At 41.7% G+C, this 17,013-nt stretch overlaps 1 protein-coding gene across 1 annotated transcript in view; it reads left to right on the top strand.

Moving 5' to 3' along the window:
* col22a1 (collagen, type XXII, alpha 1) overlaps nt 1–17,013 on the top strand; it is a 285,376-nt gene that overhangs the window by 101,520 nt on the left and 166,843 nt on the right. Inside the window, exons 6-10 of the mRNA XM_080193549.1 lie at nt 152–275; nt 1,267–1,542; nt 2,989–3,069; nt 9,308–9,424; nt 12,684–12,728. Coding sequence (XP_080049675.1) covers nt 152–275; nt 1,267–1,542; nt 2,989–3,069; nt 9,308–9,424; nt 12,684–12,728 — 643 coding nt within the window. The remainder of the gene's footprint in view (nt 1–151; nt 276–1,266; nt 1,543–2,988; nt 3,070–9,307; nt 9,425–12,683; nt 12,729–17,013) is intronic.

Below are 17,013 nucleotides of genomic sequence, written 5' to 3'. Positions count from 1 at the left end.
GCAGGCTCGAAGGGCCAAATGGCCTACTCCTGCTCCTATTTCTTATGTTCTTATGTTCTTATCTCCTTGACCTGCATGGCTCTGTTGCCATCCAGCTAAACCTGCTGGACATTCAAGAAGCTGCCTCATTTTTGTTTTGTTGTTGTTTCAGGGATGTGTTTCCTCAAGGTCTACCTGACGAATATGCTTTTGTGGCGACATTCAAGTTCCGAAAAGCTTCACGGAGAGAAGACTGGTACATCTGGCAAATCATTGATAAATATGGGATTCCACAGGTATGTTGTCATTCCAAACTAATTTGGCCAAGAAGACTGGATAGGTGTGAATAATTAAAACACAACAATTTGCATCAAAATCACAGGCCAGATTTTAGGAATGCGAGGTTTCCCTTGCCACCAACCAAGGAATTGGGGGCCAAAGTAACATTGCCCCCTACTGGCTGTCTTGCAAAAAGTTGATGCTCCCAGGAGCATTAATTAGCTGGAGGCTGAACTTCCATCTCTCTGTCTGGAGGATGTTGTTGCCTCAAAGAGCTGCCAGCTGATCGGATTGGGCCAGCAGCTCTCTCGTCCCACCAGCACCAGACAGGACTACAGCTGCAACTAGTCCCCAAAGTCTGAGCCCTGGACATCCAGTGTAGGCATCTCAGTGTGGGGAAGTGAGGCCTAAGGGATAGTGAGCAAAGAGGAGTGGAATTGTTGGTGGAGGTTGGAGAGCACCTGCACAGGTCAGACCCTTTCAGAGGGGAGATGCCTAAAATTGATAGGAAGCCATTGATGTACCCAGTACCCACCTGAGACCTGAGCAGGGTCACTGACTGGGATTTCCCCCTGCTCCTGAGCTCTTCCCAGCAGCCTGGAAAATACGGCAAGACAGGAAACAGCCTTGGTTTGGTCAATAATTGGCCACTAAAGGCCTCAGCTGAAACAAGAGTAGGTGGGAGCCTAGTGGGAAGGCCACCTAAATTCTGTTATAGATACCCCCTCCGTTCCTCCACCACCCCTCAACCCCCACCACACGCATACAGTTGTAAAGCAGTAGTGACCACAATGTAAATTTCAAAAAAAATTAGAAAAGGGACAGTTAAGGGACAATGATAAGTCTGCTGGCTGGCAAAAGGCAAAGTTCAGCAATAACGCAAAGTGATTGAGTGCTTATTAATTCTTAAAATGCCCCCGCAAGCAGATTAGTGACTGAAACCAGTTTAAGCAGCAAGGCTTCTTTGCAGTTTGAATGCCCGGTGATATCTTCCTATGCATTATTCAGGTTTCCATTCGACTGGACGGTGAGAACAAAGCAGTGGAGTACAATGCAGTCGGACTGAGGAAGGATGCTGTGAGGACCGTTTTCAGAAACCGAGAAGTTAGCGGCCTATTTGACCGCAATTGGCACAAGATGGCACTGAGCATCCAATCAAGCAGTGTCTCTCTCTACATTGATTGCAAATTGATTGAAACATTGCCGATGGAGGAACGGGAGAACATTAATATTCGAGGGAAAACAGTCATTGGCAAGCGCTTGTACGATAGTGTCCCAATTGATGTGAGTAATCTCCTGTTTTTGGCTTAAAATGAAGAAGTGTGATGTATGACAAAAAAAACTGGAAAATCTCAGAAGGTCTGACAGCATCTGTGGAGAGTGCATAGAGTCTGGATGACCTTTCGTCAAGTGTGATGTATTCTTAGTTTACCAAAAAATTGATTTGATTTCTGTTAGATAGTGGCACAGAAATTTCATTACACAGTATCCAGTTAGGGGCTGAAGGGTCCACAATGGTATGCATATATTCAATGCATGTCAGAAATATATTCCATTTTGGTTAGGACACCCCATAGCAGTCCTGGTGCCTGTCCCATGTCAGTACAACAAGGTCCTTTACTACACAAATTGGGTTGACGATGGCAGCTTCTGGCTCCTTTGCCAATTTGGATTGCAACTTAACACAATATACTGCGCATGCAAAGGTTAGTCTTTTTCAGGGGCAAAGCAGTCAAGCAGTGGTCCTTAAGCTAACAGTTGGAGTCTATTACTAATAAGATAAATGGGGAGGCTAGAGGAACAGGAATGCTTTTTAGGGCTCCACATTACAATCATGGCCACTGTTTGCCACTGTTTGGATTGGAGGCCAAAGGGCCTGTTCCTGTGCTGTTTTGTTCTTTGTTCCTTGTTCTTTGTTTGCTGCCAACTGCGTGAGATTCTGACATCTGGAAAGTTCCTCATCTGGAACTGATGAGGAGTAGCATGTCAGATCTATCGTTTGATCCCTACCTTGATCTGAATTAGCAGATCTTAGCGTGCCAGTGAAGATACTATAATTATCTTCAGATGGGCTGGGATGCAAGATCAGTCAGAGTTTTCCCCTCCTTCCTTTTCTGTCAGGTGAACAGTTAAAAAGTGGTACAGGCATTTTAAAATGAAATTTGGCAGAAAACACTTGTTTTTCTAAATAAGTTAAGAGGAAAATGGCTTTGAGATGCACAACCTCTGAGAATTAATTTGGTTAGTGAGTCAGTAATAAAATGAGATTAGGCTGGAATACCTCACTGGCAGCTGGGATTCTCTAGACCCGCTGCAGTGAGTGAAGATTTGGCTGAGCACCAAATTCTCCATTCTATTCAGCGTGAGACCAGAGAATTCCAGCCTAGGTATTCTCACCCTGGTCGTTAAAGGTAAATTCCTCATGGAAGTAAAACCTCATAGTACAGAAGGAGCCCATTCAGCCCATCTACTCTCTACTGGTCCTTTGTCAGAACAATTATGCTTTGTCCGCAGAATCATATAAACCTATGTCGTAGAGTTCATCCCTCTTTGACGGGTATTTGGATTGAGTTGAGTTGTGAGGCTCAAATCCACAGAAGGTACCAAAAAGCTAACATAGAACTCAAAGAAGTGAAGGGTGAAAAGGAACTGGATTCAAAATAATTTTTTAGTATTCAGTAACCATTTTGTAAATGAAAAATGCTGTTTCACTCCTATATCTTTCTCCAGTTTGATCTTCAGCGAATTGTCATTTATTGCGATGCTAAGGACGCAGAATTGGAGAGCTGCTGTGACCTTCCGAGCAACCCAGTGAGTAATAAGCAAAACATGTGAAAATAAAACCAATCGTCCTTACAGTTGTGGAGGTAACTTACATTGTTTTACTCATGTCCAAGAGGTATCGTTTTAAATAAAAGCAAAATATTGTGCATGCAGGAATCTGAAACAGAAACAGAAAATGCTGGAAAATCTCAGCAGGTCTGACTGCATTGGCAGGAAGAGAATAGAGCCAACGTTTTGAGTCTGGATGACCTAAGCTATGAGAATAGCTCTGACAAAGGGTCATCCAGACTTGAAATGCTGACTCTATTCTCTTCCCGCAGATGCTGTCGGACCTGCTGAAATTTTCCGGCATTTTCTGTTTTCCTTTTAATGACATCATCATTAGCTACAATGCTTTTTTGCTTTCAGTCACCTGACCCTAGTTTCTCGACAACCTGTACATTTGCTCGCTGAAGTATCTATTCTTTTCCATTCCCCATTCCTTTAACATTCTTTTTAAAGCCTACTTTGACCAAATCTTAAATACCTTTTTCTTTGGTTGAGTGGTTATTATTGTCTGATTGATCCTTTGTGAAATACTTTTCTACAATAAATATGTTATATAAATATAAGTTGTTGTTCAGTAGATACTATATTATTTGACATGGAAACATAGAAACATGGAAACTAGAAGCAGGAGTAGACGATCCGGCCCTTCGAACCTGCTCTAACATTCATTAAAGTCACGATTGATCATCAGATTCAATATTCTGATCCCACCTTCCCCCCATATCCTTTGATCCCTTTAGCCCCGTAAAAAGTCTGACAACACCAGGTTTTAGTCCAACCTATTTATTTGATAATATACTCGCAAGCTTTCGGGTTAGCCCCTTCGTCAGGTGAATGGAGAGTTCTGGCCTCAGACAGAGCATATAAAGCACAGACAGTTTAGAGATTACTGATTAGAATGCGAATCCTTACACATAACCTGCTGTTCAAGACCTGAAGTGGCTGATAATGTGAGTGGAAGGAGCACTGATCACAGGTTAAAGAGATGTGTATTGTCTCCAGACAGTACAGTAAGTGAGGTTTTGCAAACCCAGGCAAGTCACGGGGGTTACAGATAGTGCGACATGAACCCAAGATCCCTGTTGAGACCGTCCTCATGTGTGCGGAACTTGGCTATCAGTCTCTGTTCAGTGACTCTGCGCTGTCGTGTGTCGTGAAGGCCGCCTTGGAGAATGCTTACCCGAAGGTCAGAGGCTGAATGCCCGTGACCACCGAAGTGTTCGCCAACAGGAAGGGAACAGTCTTGCCTGGTGACTGTCGAGCGATGTTCATTCATCCGTTGTCGTAGCGTCTGCATGGTCTCCCCAATGTACCATGCTTCGGGACATCCTTTCTTGCAACGTATCAGGTAGACAATGTTGGCCGAGTTGCAAGAGTATTTACCATGTACCTGGTGGACGGTATTCTCACGTGTGATGATGGTATCCGTGTCGATGATCCGGCATGTCTTGCAGAGGTTGCTGTGGCAGGGTTGTGTGGTATTGTGGTCACTGTTCTCCTGAAGGCTGGGTAGTTTGCTGCGAACAATGGTCTGTTTGAGGTTGTGTGGTTGTCTGAAAGCAAGAAGTGGGGGTGTGGGGATAGCCCTGGCGAGATGTTCGTCTTCATCAATGATATGTTGAAGACATATGTTGAAGACAAGTTCCGCACACATGAGGACGGTCTCAACAGGGATCTTGGGTTCATGTCGCACTATCTGTAACCCCCGTGACTTGCCTGGGTTTGCAAAACCTCACTTACTGTACTGTCTGGAGACAATACACATCTCTTTAACCTGTGATCAGTGCTCCTTCCACTCACATTATCAGCCACTTCAGGTCTTGAACAGCAGGTTAGGTGTAAGGATTCGCATTCTAATCAGTAATCTCTAAACTGTCTGTGCTTTATATGCTCTGTCTGAGGCCAGAACTCTCCATTCACCTGACGAAGGGGCTAACCCGAAAGCTTGTGAGTATATTATCAAATAAATAGGTTGGACTAAAACCTGGTGTTGTCAGACTTTTTACTGTGTTTACGCCAGTCCAACGCCGGCATACCTACATCATGGCCCTTTAGCCCCAACAGCTATATCAAATTTCTTTGTGAAATCAGACAACGTTTTGGTCTCAACTACTCTCTGTGGTGGTGAATTCCACACATTCACTGCTCTCTGGGTGAAGAAATTTTACCTCAGCTCAGTTCTAAGAGGTTTACCCCTTATCCTCAAACAATGACCCCAACTTCTGGACTCCCTCACCATTGAGAACATTCTTTCTGAATCTACCCTGTCTAACCCTGTTAGAATTTTATGAGTTTCTATGAGAACCCCTCTCATTCTTCTAAACTCCATGTCCAACATCTCCAACTCTCTCTATTTTTCCTGACAGTGAAATGTAACTTAAATAAGAAAATACCCCCTATCATCTAAAACTGCATTATGAATGAGAACTGCATAGTTCAATTATTTGATTATAGAGCTGATTTGCTGTGGAAGGGTGTGCAATGGGGAGTTGGGTGGGAATAATGTAGGCATTATCCATCATGCATTCCTGCCCTTCCAGAAAAGTAAATACTATCTGACAATATAATTCAGGTCAAAACTAATTTAAACTAATTAGATTCTAAGATGGGAGAGTTGAAGTACTTTAAGTATTACTTTCCATGGATGAAGTTACCTTTCCTTATCTTTACTTTTCCATGTGTTCTCCTTGTGTGGAAAGACTGTGAAAGTGAAGGGAGGGATTATAAAATAAGCAACTAGACATTCAAAGCAGGAAAATAATTGGTTCAATTCCTGATAGCTACTAAGTTAGTTTATCTCAGTTAAGTCAGTAGTGAGGAGATTGCAATTGATCATTGCCTTGCTCATTCCACTCCTAATTGGTATCCCATTACTGCTATTGTACAATATAGCAGATCAAGCTTTAAGATAAAATGCTGCTATTACTTGTCAAACCCAAACATAAAGAATGATAAATTTGGATCACTTATTATCAAACTGTAATTTAAAAATGTAACTTTATTACATATAGTTAAAAAATATTTTTAGGAAAACAGTTTATAAATGACCAAATAGCCATAAGACATAGGAACAGAAGTAGATCATTTGGCCCATCATGTCTGCTCCACCATTTAGTGAGATCATGACTGATCTGATATGCTAATCCTCAACTCTACTTTCCCGCCTTATCCCCATAACCACAGATTCTCTTATTGATTAATAATCTATCACAACCTTGAACAGACTTAACAACCCAACCTCTACAGCCCCCTGAGGTAAGGATTTTTACAGATTCACAACCATCTGAGAGAGGAAATCCTCCTCATCTCTATCTTAAATGGGTGACCACTTACTCTGAGATGATGTCCACTGGTTCCTAGACCTACCCACAAGTTCATGAAGAAGCGATAGAATGACTTGCTGTTTTGTGTCATCAATGTAAACAAGGTTTATGTTTGCTCACCAAGGGCTGAATTTTTCTGTTCTGCCCACTACTGGAATCGTAGAGGGCAAGGGGTGCACCATGGAAAAGTCTGCCCTTGTCCTGAAATTGGAAAACCCAATCCCAAGTGCTCTGAGTAAATTGCAACCAAAGATAGGTACAGCCTCGAAGATGGGTTCATATGTATTTTGATTTGATCTTTGCATCTTGACCTGCATAAAGTGAATGGGGATCATTTTGAAAAGTGTAAAATGGACAATATAGAATCAGTTGTCCATTTTAAATCTATCCCACTTTTCATTAAAATGCTGGAAAATTATTTTCATTTACATAATTGGAAGAGATATAAAATTGACTGCTGATTTGCTTTATTTCATATGACGTCTTATTAGTATATGACGTCGCACCACTGAGGACTTGAGTTTTATTTAGATTTTTTAATAGAATTTCTTTGCCAATTTTCTTTCTTCCTCTGCAAAAGATAATGACAAAATGGGGTATGGACCCATAAATGGTCCACAGATCTCCAGTAACTTGTCCAAGTGACTATACTGAGGCTCATTAATGCATTTTTTTAACCACAGTTGAGCACTCACGCCCTTCCCAGTTCCATTCTTCCTCTACACCCATATAAACAGCAAAGTTCTCTGCATATCAGTCAGATGGAGAATTTTTGCAGCTATGAACTACTGAAGCAGAGCAGCATGCCTAATCCATCATGCAAACCAGCCTCCCATCCATTGGCTCTGTCTACACTTCCCGCTGCCTCGGCAAAGCAACCAGCATAATTAAGGACCCCACGTACCTCGGACGTTCTCTCTTCCACCTTCTTTCGTTGGAAAAAAGATACAAAAGTCCAAGGACATATACCGACCTACTCAAGAACAGCTTCTTCCCTGCTGCTATCAGATTTTTGAATGGACCTACCTCGCATTAAGTCGATCTTTCGCTAAACCCTAGCTATGATTGTGACACTATATTCTGCACTCTCTTCTTTCCTTATCTATGAACAGGATGCTTTGTCTATATAGTGTGCAAGAAACAATACGCTTCACTGAATACCTATACATGTGACAATAATAAGTCAAATCAAATCAAATAGTGACATTCCAGCTGAGATCAGTTTGACTCAGTGCAAATCTGGAATTGAATACGGGACATTACAGACCTGTACGGTTCAGTACTGAATAATACATTTACATCAACAACCACATGCATTTACACATCAAAGTAAGAAATACTCAAAGGTGATTGACAGAAACATAATCAGACAAGAATTCATGCTAGGTCAAATAAGAGGTAGGTTTTAAGGCAGATCAAAGGAAAAGTGATATAAAGATAAGCAAGTTTCAGTCGAAAATTCCAGCGTCTGGGGCCTGGAGAGCTGAAGAACAGCCAGGAATGATGCAGTGAAAGCAGTAAGGTATATCAAGAGGCCAGAGTTTTCAGAAGTAAAGCCACAAAGGGATTTGAATGCAAGTTGAAACTGTTATCATAGAAGAATCATAGAATCCCTACTGTGCAGAAGGAGGCCATTTGGGCAATTGAGTCTGTAATGACCACAATCCCACCCCATGACCCCATGTATATACCCTGCTGGTTCCCTGATATTAAGGGGCAATTTAGAAAGACCAATTTACCTAAATCTTTTGACTGTGGGAGGAAACTGGAACACCTGGAGAAAACCCACACAGACACAGGAGAATCTGTAAACTCCATATAGACAATCACCCGAGGCCGGAACTGAACCCAGCTCTCTGGCACTGTGAGGCAGCAGTGCTAACCATTATGCATCATGCCGCCCTAGATTTCAACTTTTGGTGGACCAGAAACTGATGTCAATCTGATAGCAGCAGGTAGTGGGTAAATTGACACCGCAGATGAAAGGCAACAGAGTTGAAATGTATGTAGGGAGGAGGGCAACCAGGACTGTATTGGAATTTTAGAATCTCAAGCTGACAAAAACATTAGATTTGATTTGATTTGATTTGGTTTATTATTGTTGCATGTATTAGTATAAAGTGAAAAACATTGTTTCTTGCATGCTGTACAGACAAGGCATACCATACATAGACAAGGAAAGGAGAGAGTTTAGAATGTAGTGTTAGAGTCATAGCTAGGGTGTAGAGAAAGATCAACTAAACGCAAGATGGTTCCATTCAAAAGATTGATGACAGTGGGGAAGAAGATGTTTTTGAGGGTGGCACAGTGGCACAGTAATTAGCGCTACTGCATTGCAGCGCCAGGGAACGGGTTCAATGGACGACTGTCTGTGTGGAGTTTGCACATTCTCCCCAGTTCTGCGTAGGCTTCCTCCGGGTACTCTGGTTTTCTCCCACAGTCTAATTATATACGGGTTAGGTTTGGCCATGATAAGTTGACCCTCGTGTCAAGTAGGTCAGCAGGGTAAATATGTGGGTTTATGGGAGCAAAGCTTAGGTGGGATCAGTGATGACTTGATGGGTTGAATGGCCTCCTTCTGCACTGTACAAATTCTATGATTCTATGAGTCGGCTGATACATTTCCTCAGACTTTCATATTATGAAGGATTTGGTGGACGATGGGCTGAGTCTGCGTAGATATGGGGCGATGTTATGGAGGAGGACAGAGGCAATCTTTATATTGGAGATGTGTGGCAATAGAATGAGCCGGAGGTCAAATAGAATGGTGAGGTTGCAAAATGTTGACTTCAACATGAGGCATTGCCAAGGAGGAGAATTCTCCTACTATCCTTACACCTCTTGTCCATTCATCCTCTATTTCTCACAACCATCTTCTTTCTCATTTGTTCCAGTGTCAGATTACACTCGCTACCCAACTTCCTCAAACGGAGATCTCAACAACACCACAACCACCTGCCGAGGCTGACAGCTCAAGGACCATTAACTGTTCCTGCCATAAGGGAGAGAAGGTATTAAAAGTAATTGATTGAATTAGACGGTTGCCATTGCTTACCATATCCAAAATCAAAGGATACAAGCAGGATAGTGGGTAAAATAAAGACAGGAAATGCTGGAAATACTCAATGGCCGGAATTTTACCGTCCCGTCCGCCACAGGAATTGGAGTGGGCAAGGGGCGGACAATGCAAATGTCCATTGATCTTGGGCAGGATATTATAGTTTTGGGACAAGCAAGGCCATAAAACCCCACCCAATATATCGAGCAACACCTGTGGAGACAGAAATGGAACTAATGTTTTACTAATTTTTCAGCTGAAGGATGAACGGTCTTTGGTTATCTGACATTTATGGGAGTAGATTGTGAAATACCTGGGAAAAGACTAACATTTTTTCCCTTCTTTTTCTTTGGGAAGGAATCAATAGCAAATTGTTCAAATAAGAATGGCTATATGGGGAATGCATTTTAATGTCTCTGCTCAAAATAAACCACAACAAATTTAAAACAGCACTAGAGTTGCTGGACTTGAACATGCACTGGGTGAATGCCGTCTTCTCTCACCTCTGGGAGCTGGATTTAATTCTAGACCTGACTAATGCAATTGAAATTTCGTCTCACCTTCCCTGCTGCCCATGTTAAATTTGTTTCATGATGTGGAGATGCCGGTGTTGGACTAGGGTAAACACAGTAAGAAGTGACGCTCACCAGTAGTGGTGCTTGGTACCAAATAAACCCGTTGCACTTTAATCTGGTGTTGTGAGACTTCTTACCAAATTTGTTTAAATCAGCTCCAGTTGTGCTGCCTTTTGCAGTTCAGATACACAATGCAAAATTAACCAAACTGTGCAAAATGTAATGCTGTTTGGTGTGAAATACAGAAGAATAGAGAAAGAAATTGCATTGGGATAATGCAAGTCTTTTTGTGACTTCAATTCATAATATTAACCCATTGATTTAATTCCTGGAAAAAGTCACAAGGCTATTCTTATTTTTAAAATCATGCATACCGGCGATACAGCAGATTACTAAAGTTTGTCCACATTATTACTCTCATGAAAATTATGAATCTCTGACATGTATCTTAATGCTTATATCAACATATGCATACACTGTGCAGAATTCTCCCATAGAATCATAGAATCCCTATAGTGCAGAAGGAGGCCATCAGCCCATCGAGCCTGCACCAATAACAATCCTACCCATTATCCTACCCCCCAACCCCTCTCTCTGGAGAGAATGTGCTGGATAGGACCTTACATAGAGCGCTGAGAATTTTGAATCTGCCAACTGACTGTGGGGTGACCAATCAGCTGCACACCCACTGTCAGTTGGCAGAGAAATGCTCAATTATGTAGAATTAAATGGGCTCTATCTGCCAAATCAGGCACATGTTCACATCAGTCTGAACACAGGAACGGTGGCAGCGAAACTGCCCACCAACGCACTTAGAAAAAACATAAATGAATTCTGTTCATTTATGCAGATGCAAAGACATTGATTTTTTTTTCCTCATTCCTCACATTAAAAAGTATAAGGTTTACCGTGAGTTATAAGTTAAGAAAGGACACAGATCTCTTGCTTTCTGTCTTGATAATTGGTCAGCTGATGATAACAACATCTAGTTATTAACGGCTCTCTGTAATGACAATGTTTACTTCAAGTGGGCAATACCTACCAGACTATTTTTTTCTGTACTGTCTGAAAGCAATGGCTAAAGACTAGTTACAGAAACTTCACATCCAAAAGTAGTTGGTGCTTGGCTGTATGTAGACAACTTAAATACCTTTACATCATTTGTAATGACCATTTTGAAATATCTAACATGTTCTTTGACTGGATTGAAACACCTCAGCAGTGCAACATGATATGTGTAGAGAATCTGAATTTTATTACACTCCGTGTGACCGCCATTTTGAAATGTTTGTAATTTTCTTTCAGATATTTTCTGAATAGAGTGTTTCTGCAAACACAAAGTAGTTGGTACTTGGAAATTGAAACACTTTTAATTTAAAATAAATTCTATGTTGAGGAACTTGTTTGAAAAATAAAAGAAAACCTATATTAGTGCAATGATTTATGTATTGAATTTAGCCATCTAAAAATGATGGGCAGGATTTACCATGCAACGCGGCACGTTTCACAGCATTAGAATGATTATTTCAAACTGCTGAGGCTCAATGGTAGTACATATGCCTCTGTGTCTGAAGATTGTCTGTTCCAAGTCCTGCTCCGGAAACAGGAGTATAAAATCTTGGTTAACATTTCACTGCAGTACTGATAGAATGCTGCACTGTCAGAGTTGTCGTCATTCTGATAAGATGTTAAACTGAGCTCCTGTCTTCCCACTTAGGGAGATATAGATGATCCCATGGTACTAGTTTATAAGTTCATAAGTTCATAAGATATAGGGGCAGAATTAAACCATTCAGCCCATCGAGTCTGCTCACCATTCGATCATGGCTGCTATGTTCCTCATCCCCATTTTCCTGCCTTTGCCCCATAACCCTTCAACCCATTACCAATTAAAAATCTGTCTAACTCTTTCTTAAATTTACTCACTGTCCCAGAGTCCACCACGCTTTGGGGTAGTGAATTCCACAGATTCACAACCCTTTGGGAGAAGTAGTTTCTCCTCAATTCTGTTTTAAATTTGTTATCCCTTATCTTAAGACTATGACCTTTTATCCTAGAGTGTGCCCCACAAGAGGAAGCATCCGTTCCATGCCTATGTTATCCATACCTTTTATCAGCTTGTATACTTCAATTTGATCTCCCCTCATTCTTCTAAATTCCAGAGAGTATAGGCTTACACTGTTCAATCTCCCTTCATACGACAAATGCTTCATCTCTGGAATCAATCTAGTAAACCTCCTCTGAACTGCCTCCAATGCCACTACACATTTCCACAAATAAGGGGAGCAAAACTTTGCACAATTGTTTGAAGAATAGTGGTAATTTCCCTGGTATCCAAGCCTAATAGTGACCCCTCAACTGCAATTACTAAATCAGAACTTATTTGACAATTATTTTAGCTACTTCTACAGGAAACTGTGTGTGCTTTTTTCTGAGCTGATAACTATCCAAAGAAATACTCCTTACATTCCGAACACATCTAGGCAGATTAGCTTGTCAACTCTTTCTAAATAGAATGCACTTAACCTCTATTTTTCTGGCCATTGATTTGATACAGCCTTGAAACAACTGCTGATATCTCTATGTAATGTGCTTCGATTATTTGTTTCTGAATTGTAATTGTTTTGAATTTTATAGGGTGACCATGGTCTACCTGGTTTTCAAGGACCGAGAGGCCCAAAGGTGAGATTAGATGGATAGGGCCAAGAAGGTGGCTTGTAATTATTTAAAAAGTTATGTTTGGATTTTGCTGGATAATGTTGTATTAATAAACAAAGGGCAGGACTTTCCACCTCACTGACAGGAATGGCTGGAAAGTTTTGGCCAAAGGAAATTTCTCCTGAACGTGTCTGATTCAAAGTTCTTTCACTTAGGATTGTCAACAACCCGATTTCATCTCTAATATCCAAGCTGCATCTAAAATGGATTGATGAGATGTAAAATGTTCAAACAAAATAATTCCACTTGAGATGAGTTCAGTCAACTCATAGTCACAACTCCCCATAACTAAACATTTGTGAGTAAATGAAGAAAGTACTGGAAAACTCAACAGGTCTGGCAGCATCTGAGGAGAGAGAGAAAGAAAGGGGCATTTTGGAGCAAATTTTCCTATTTGACCTACCATGGGAATCGTTGCAGGCAAGGGGTCCGGAGGTCTGGGGATGGGCGGGGGAGCAGTTGGGGGGGAAGGGGTTGGACCATGGAAAGGCCCCTTGACCTCGGGCAGCATTTTCTGGTTTTGGGGTGAGTGTGGTCGGAAAATTCCGCCTTCGGAGTCCAATATGACTCTTCTTTGGAACTTGGGAGAAGTAGAAATGCTGATGAAAAGGGGGCAGGAATAGGTGGAGCAAAAGGTGAGGTCAGGGAAAGGTTAGATAATGGGGAGATTAAATGACGAATATGTCATGGAACCAAAAGGAATATAATGACAGTATTCATGAAACGAGGCATTGGACCAGAATTGATGGGAATGGCAGAATAAAGGCCAGCAGTCTCTGCAAAAATAAAGATATAGAATGGCAGTTGGGGGTGGGGAGGAATAAATTAAAATGGATGACAAAGTTTATGATCCGGAGTTGTTGAACTCAACTCAATGTTGAGTCCAGAAGGCTGCAAAGCGTCTAATCGGAAGAGGAGATGCTATTCCTCTGGCTTGCGTTGCATTTCACTGGAACACTGCTGTAGGCCAAAGTCAGAAAGGTGAGCATAAGAGCAAGATGGTGAATTGAAATGGCAAGCAACAGAAAGGTCAGGGTCATGCTTATGGACTGAACATGGGTATTCTGCAAAGCGATCACCAACTCTGTGTTTGGTATGCCCAATTTAGAGGAAATTACATTGTGAGCAGTCAGTACTCTAGGTTATGTTGAAAGAAGTACCAATAAATTTTTGCATCGCCAGGAAGGAGTCATGTAACCTTCAGCAGCCATTTCTTTGTTGGTTTTGCAAAACTCCACCAAAAAAGCAAAAAGAAACTAAGTTTACTGCATACAGTTTCATACTCTCTTCTTTCCTTCTCTAAATACAGTATGCCTTGTCTGTATAGTGTGCAAGAAATAATACTTCTCACTGTATGCTAATTCATGGGACAGTAATAAATCAAATCAAATCAAATTCAAAATATAGCCATTCAGATAGTAATCTGCCTCTCTGCTTTTGCTACCAAGTGGATAACCTCACATTTATCCACACTATACTGCATCTGTCATGCATTTATGCATTTGCCCATTCACTGAGCTTGACTAAATCACACTGAAGCATCTTTGCATCTTCTTCACAGCTCACCCTCCCACCCAGCTCTGTGTCATCTGCAAATTTGGAGATATTGCATTTAGTTCCCTCATCTAAATCATTAATATATATTGTGAATAGCTGGGGCTAGGATCAATCTCTGTGGACCCATAGAACCATAGAAAATTACAGCTCAGAAACAGGTTTTTGGCCTTCTTTTATGTGCCGAACCATTTTTTGCCTTGTCCCACTGACCTGCACTTGAACAATATCTCTCCACACCCCTCTCATCCATGAACCCGTCCCAGTTTTTCTTAAATGTTGAAAGTGACCCCACAATTACCACTTTATCCGGCAGCTCGTTCCACACTCCCATCACTCTCTGCATGAAGAAGTCTCCCCTAATATTCCCTTTAAACTTTCCTCCTTTCACCCTTAACCCATGCCCTCTTTTTTTTCTCCCCTAGCCTCATTGGAAAAAGCCTGCTTGCATTCAGTCTGTCTAATACCCATCAAAATCTTATACGCCTCTATCAAATCTCCCCTTATTCTTCTACGCTCCAGGGGATAAAGTCCTAACCTATTCAATCTCTCTCTGTAACTCAGCTTCTCAAGTCCCAGCAACATCCTTGTGAACCTTTTCTGCACTCTTTCAACCTTATTTACATCCTTCCTGTAACTAAGCGACCAAAACTGTACACAATACTCTAAATTCGGCCTCACCAATGCCTTATATAACCTTACCATAACATTCCAACTTTTATGCTCAATAATCCGATTTATAAAGGCCAATGTACCAAAAGCACTCTTTACGACCCTAATCACCTGTGACGTCACTTTTAGGGAATTCTGTACCCGTATTCCCAGATCCCTCTGTTCAACTGCACTGTTCAGAGTCCTACCATTTAGCCTGCACGTTCTACTTTGGTTTGTCCTTCCAAAGTGCAATACCTGACTAGTCAATGCCTGCCACTTCATTGTTTCCTGACTGCCAACCTGTTTTTTAATCTATCCCAGTTCATTGCCCCCAGTCCCATGTGCTTTCATTTTCCACATTAATCTCTAATGTGGGATTTTGTTAAAAGTCTCCTGATAGTCCAAATAAATGACATCCACTGACCACGCCCCCCCATCAACTCTACTTGTTACATCCTCAAAAATTGCAGTAAATTTGTCAAACATGATTTCCCTTTCATAAATCCATACTGACTCTATCCAATTCTATCACTGTTTCCCAACTATCCTGCTATTAAAGCTTTGAAAATGGACTCTAGAATTATAGACCAGCTGACTGCTTAAGATTTTAGTGGTTGATTTTTAAAGATTTCCATTCTTAACCAAAGTGGAACTTAGCACATGGATGTGAAGGGCAAGCTTGAAGCATCTTCAGCCAAATGTGCCAAGTGGATGAGACTAATCAGCCTCCTTTTAAGGTTAGTCCAAGATATCGGAGTCCAGCAAATTTGGTTCGCCCACATCACATTAAGGAACAGATGATTGCACTAGACACGTCAACCTATCAAAGTCTTGACATCTTCCTGTTAATAGTGCTGAACATCTGTGTGGCAGAACTAGTCAGTTCCTTCGTCAATCTGTTCCAGTGGGCATCATAGAATTATAGAATAATACAAAGCAGAAGAGGCCCTTTGGCTCATCAAGTCTGCACCAACACATTAGAAACATCTGAACTCCCACCTAATCCCATCTGCCAGCACTTGGCCCGTAGCCCTGAATGTTATGACGTGCCAAGTCCTCAGCCAGTTACTTTTGAAAGGATGTGAGGTCACCCACCTCCACCACCCTCCCAGGCATTGCATTCCAGACCGTCACCATCCTCTGGGTAAAAAAGTTTTTCCTTACGTCCCACCTAAACCTCATGCCCCTCACCGGAGCAACACGAGGGCACAGTATTTAGCACTGCTGCCTCACGGCGCCAGGGACTCAGGTTTGACTCCCAGCTTGCGTCACTGTCTATGCAGAGTTTGCACGTTCTCCCCATGTCTGCACGAGTTTCTTCCAGGTGCTCCAGTTACCTCCACATTCCAAAAGAGGTATTGATTCAGTGCATTGGTCATGCTAAATTCTCCCTTAGTGTACCCAAACAGGCACCGGAGTGTGACAACTGGGGGATTTTCATTACAGTTTTAATATAAGCCTACTTGTGACTAATAAATAAATTTAAAAACTTTTATTTTGAATCTATGTCCCCTTGTGACTGACCTTTCAACAAAGGTGAACAACTGCCTCTTATCCACTCTAAGCATGGCTCTCAGAATCTTCTACACCTTGATCAAGTCGCCCCCGCAGTCTTCTCTGTTCCAACGACAACAATACAGGCTTATGCAAACTCTCTTCAAAACATCGATGTTCCATTCTGGCTATTCATGCTGACTGAATTCTCCAATCATGCCACCCATGGGTGTCCACTAGCATGGGTGATGTCAAAGGGAATTCCCATTGACAGCGGCAGGATCAGAGAACCCCGTCGCTCGCAAACAATACGACAGTTCTCTCCAACAGGAAATACGGACTGGGAGGCTGAAGAATTTGGCCTGTCACATTGGCAACCACCCAATAAGACTATTGCTCAGCTGTGTCCCAACAACAAAAATAGAATAAATCTAACCCAACCAATTATCATGCTATCAGTCGTCTCCGAATCATCAGTAAATTGATGGAAGGGGTAATCAGTATTGTTACTGACTACCTGCTCACCAATAATTACTTCACTGATGCT

This window comes from Carcharhinus amblyrhynchos, chromosome 8, assembly GCF_965287045.1.
Source record: "Carcharhinus amblyrhynchos chromosome 8, sCarAmb.v2.hapA, whole genome shotgun sequence".
Classification (NCBI taxonomy): domain Eukaryota; kingdom Metazoa; phylum Chordata; class Chondrichthyes; order Carcharhiniformes; family Carcharhinidae; genus Carcharhinus; species Carcharhinus amblyrhynchos.
Note: the sequence above shows the minus strand (reverse complement) of the source record. Positions and strands in the feature narration are given on the sequence as shown.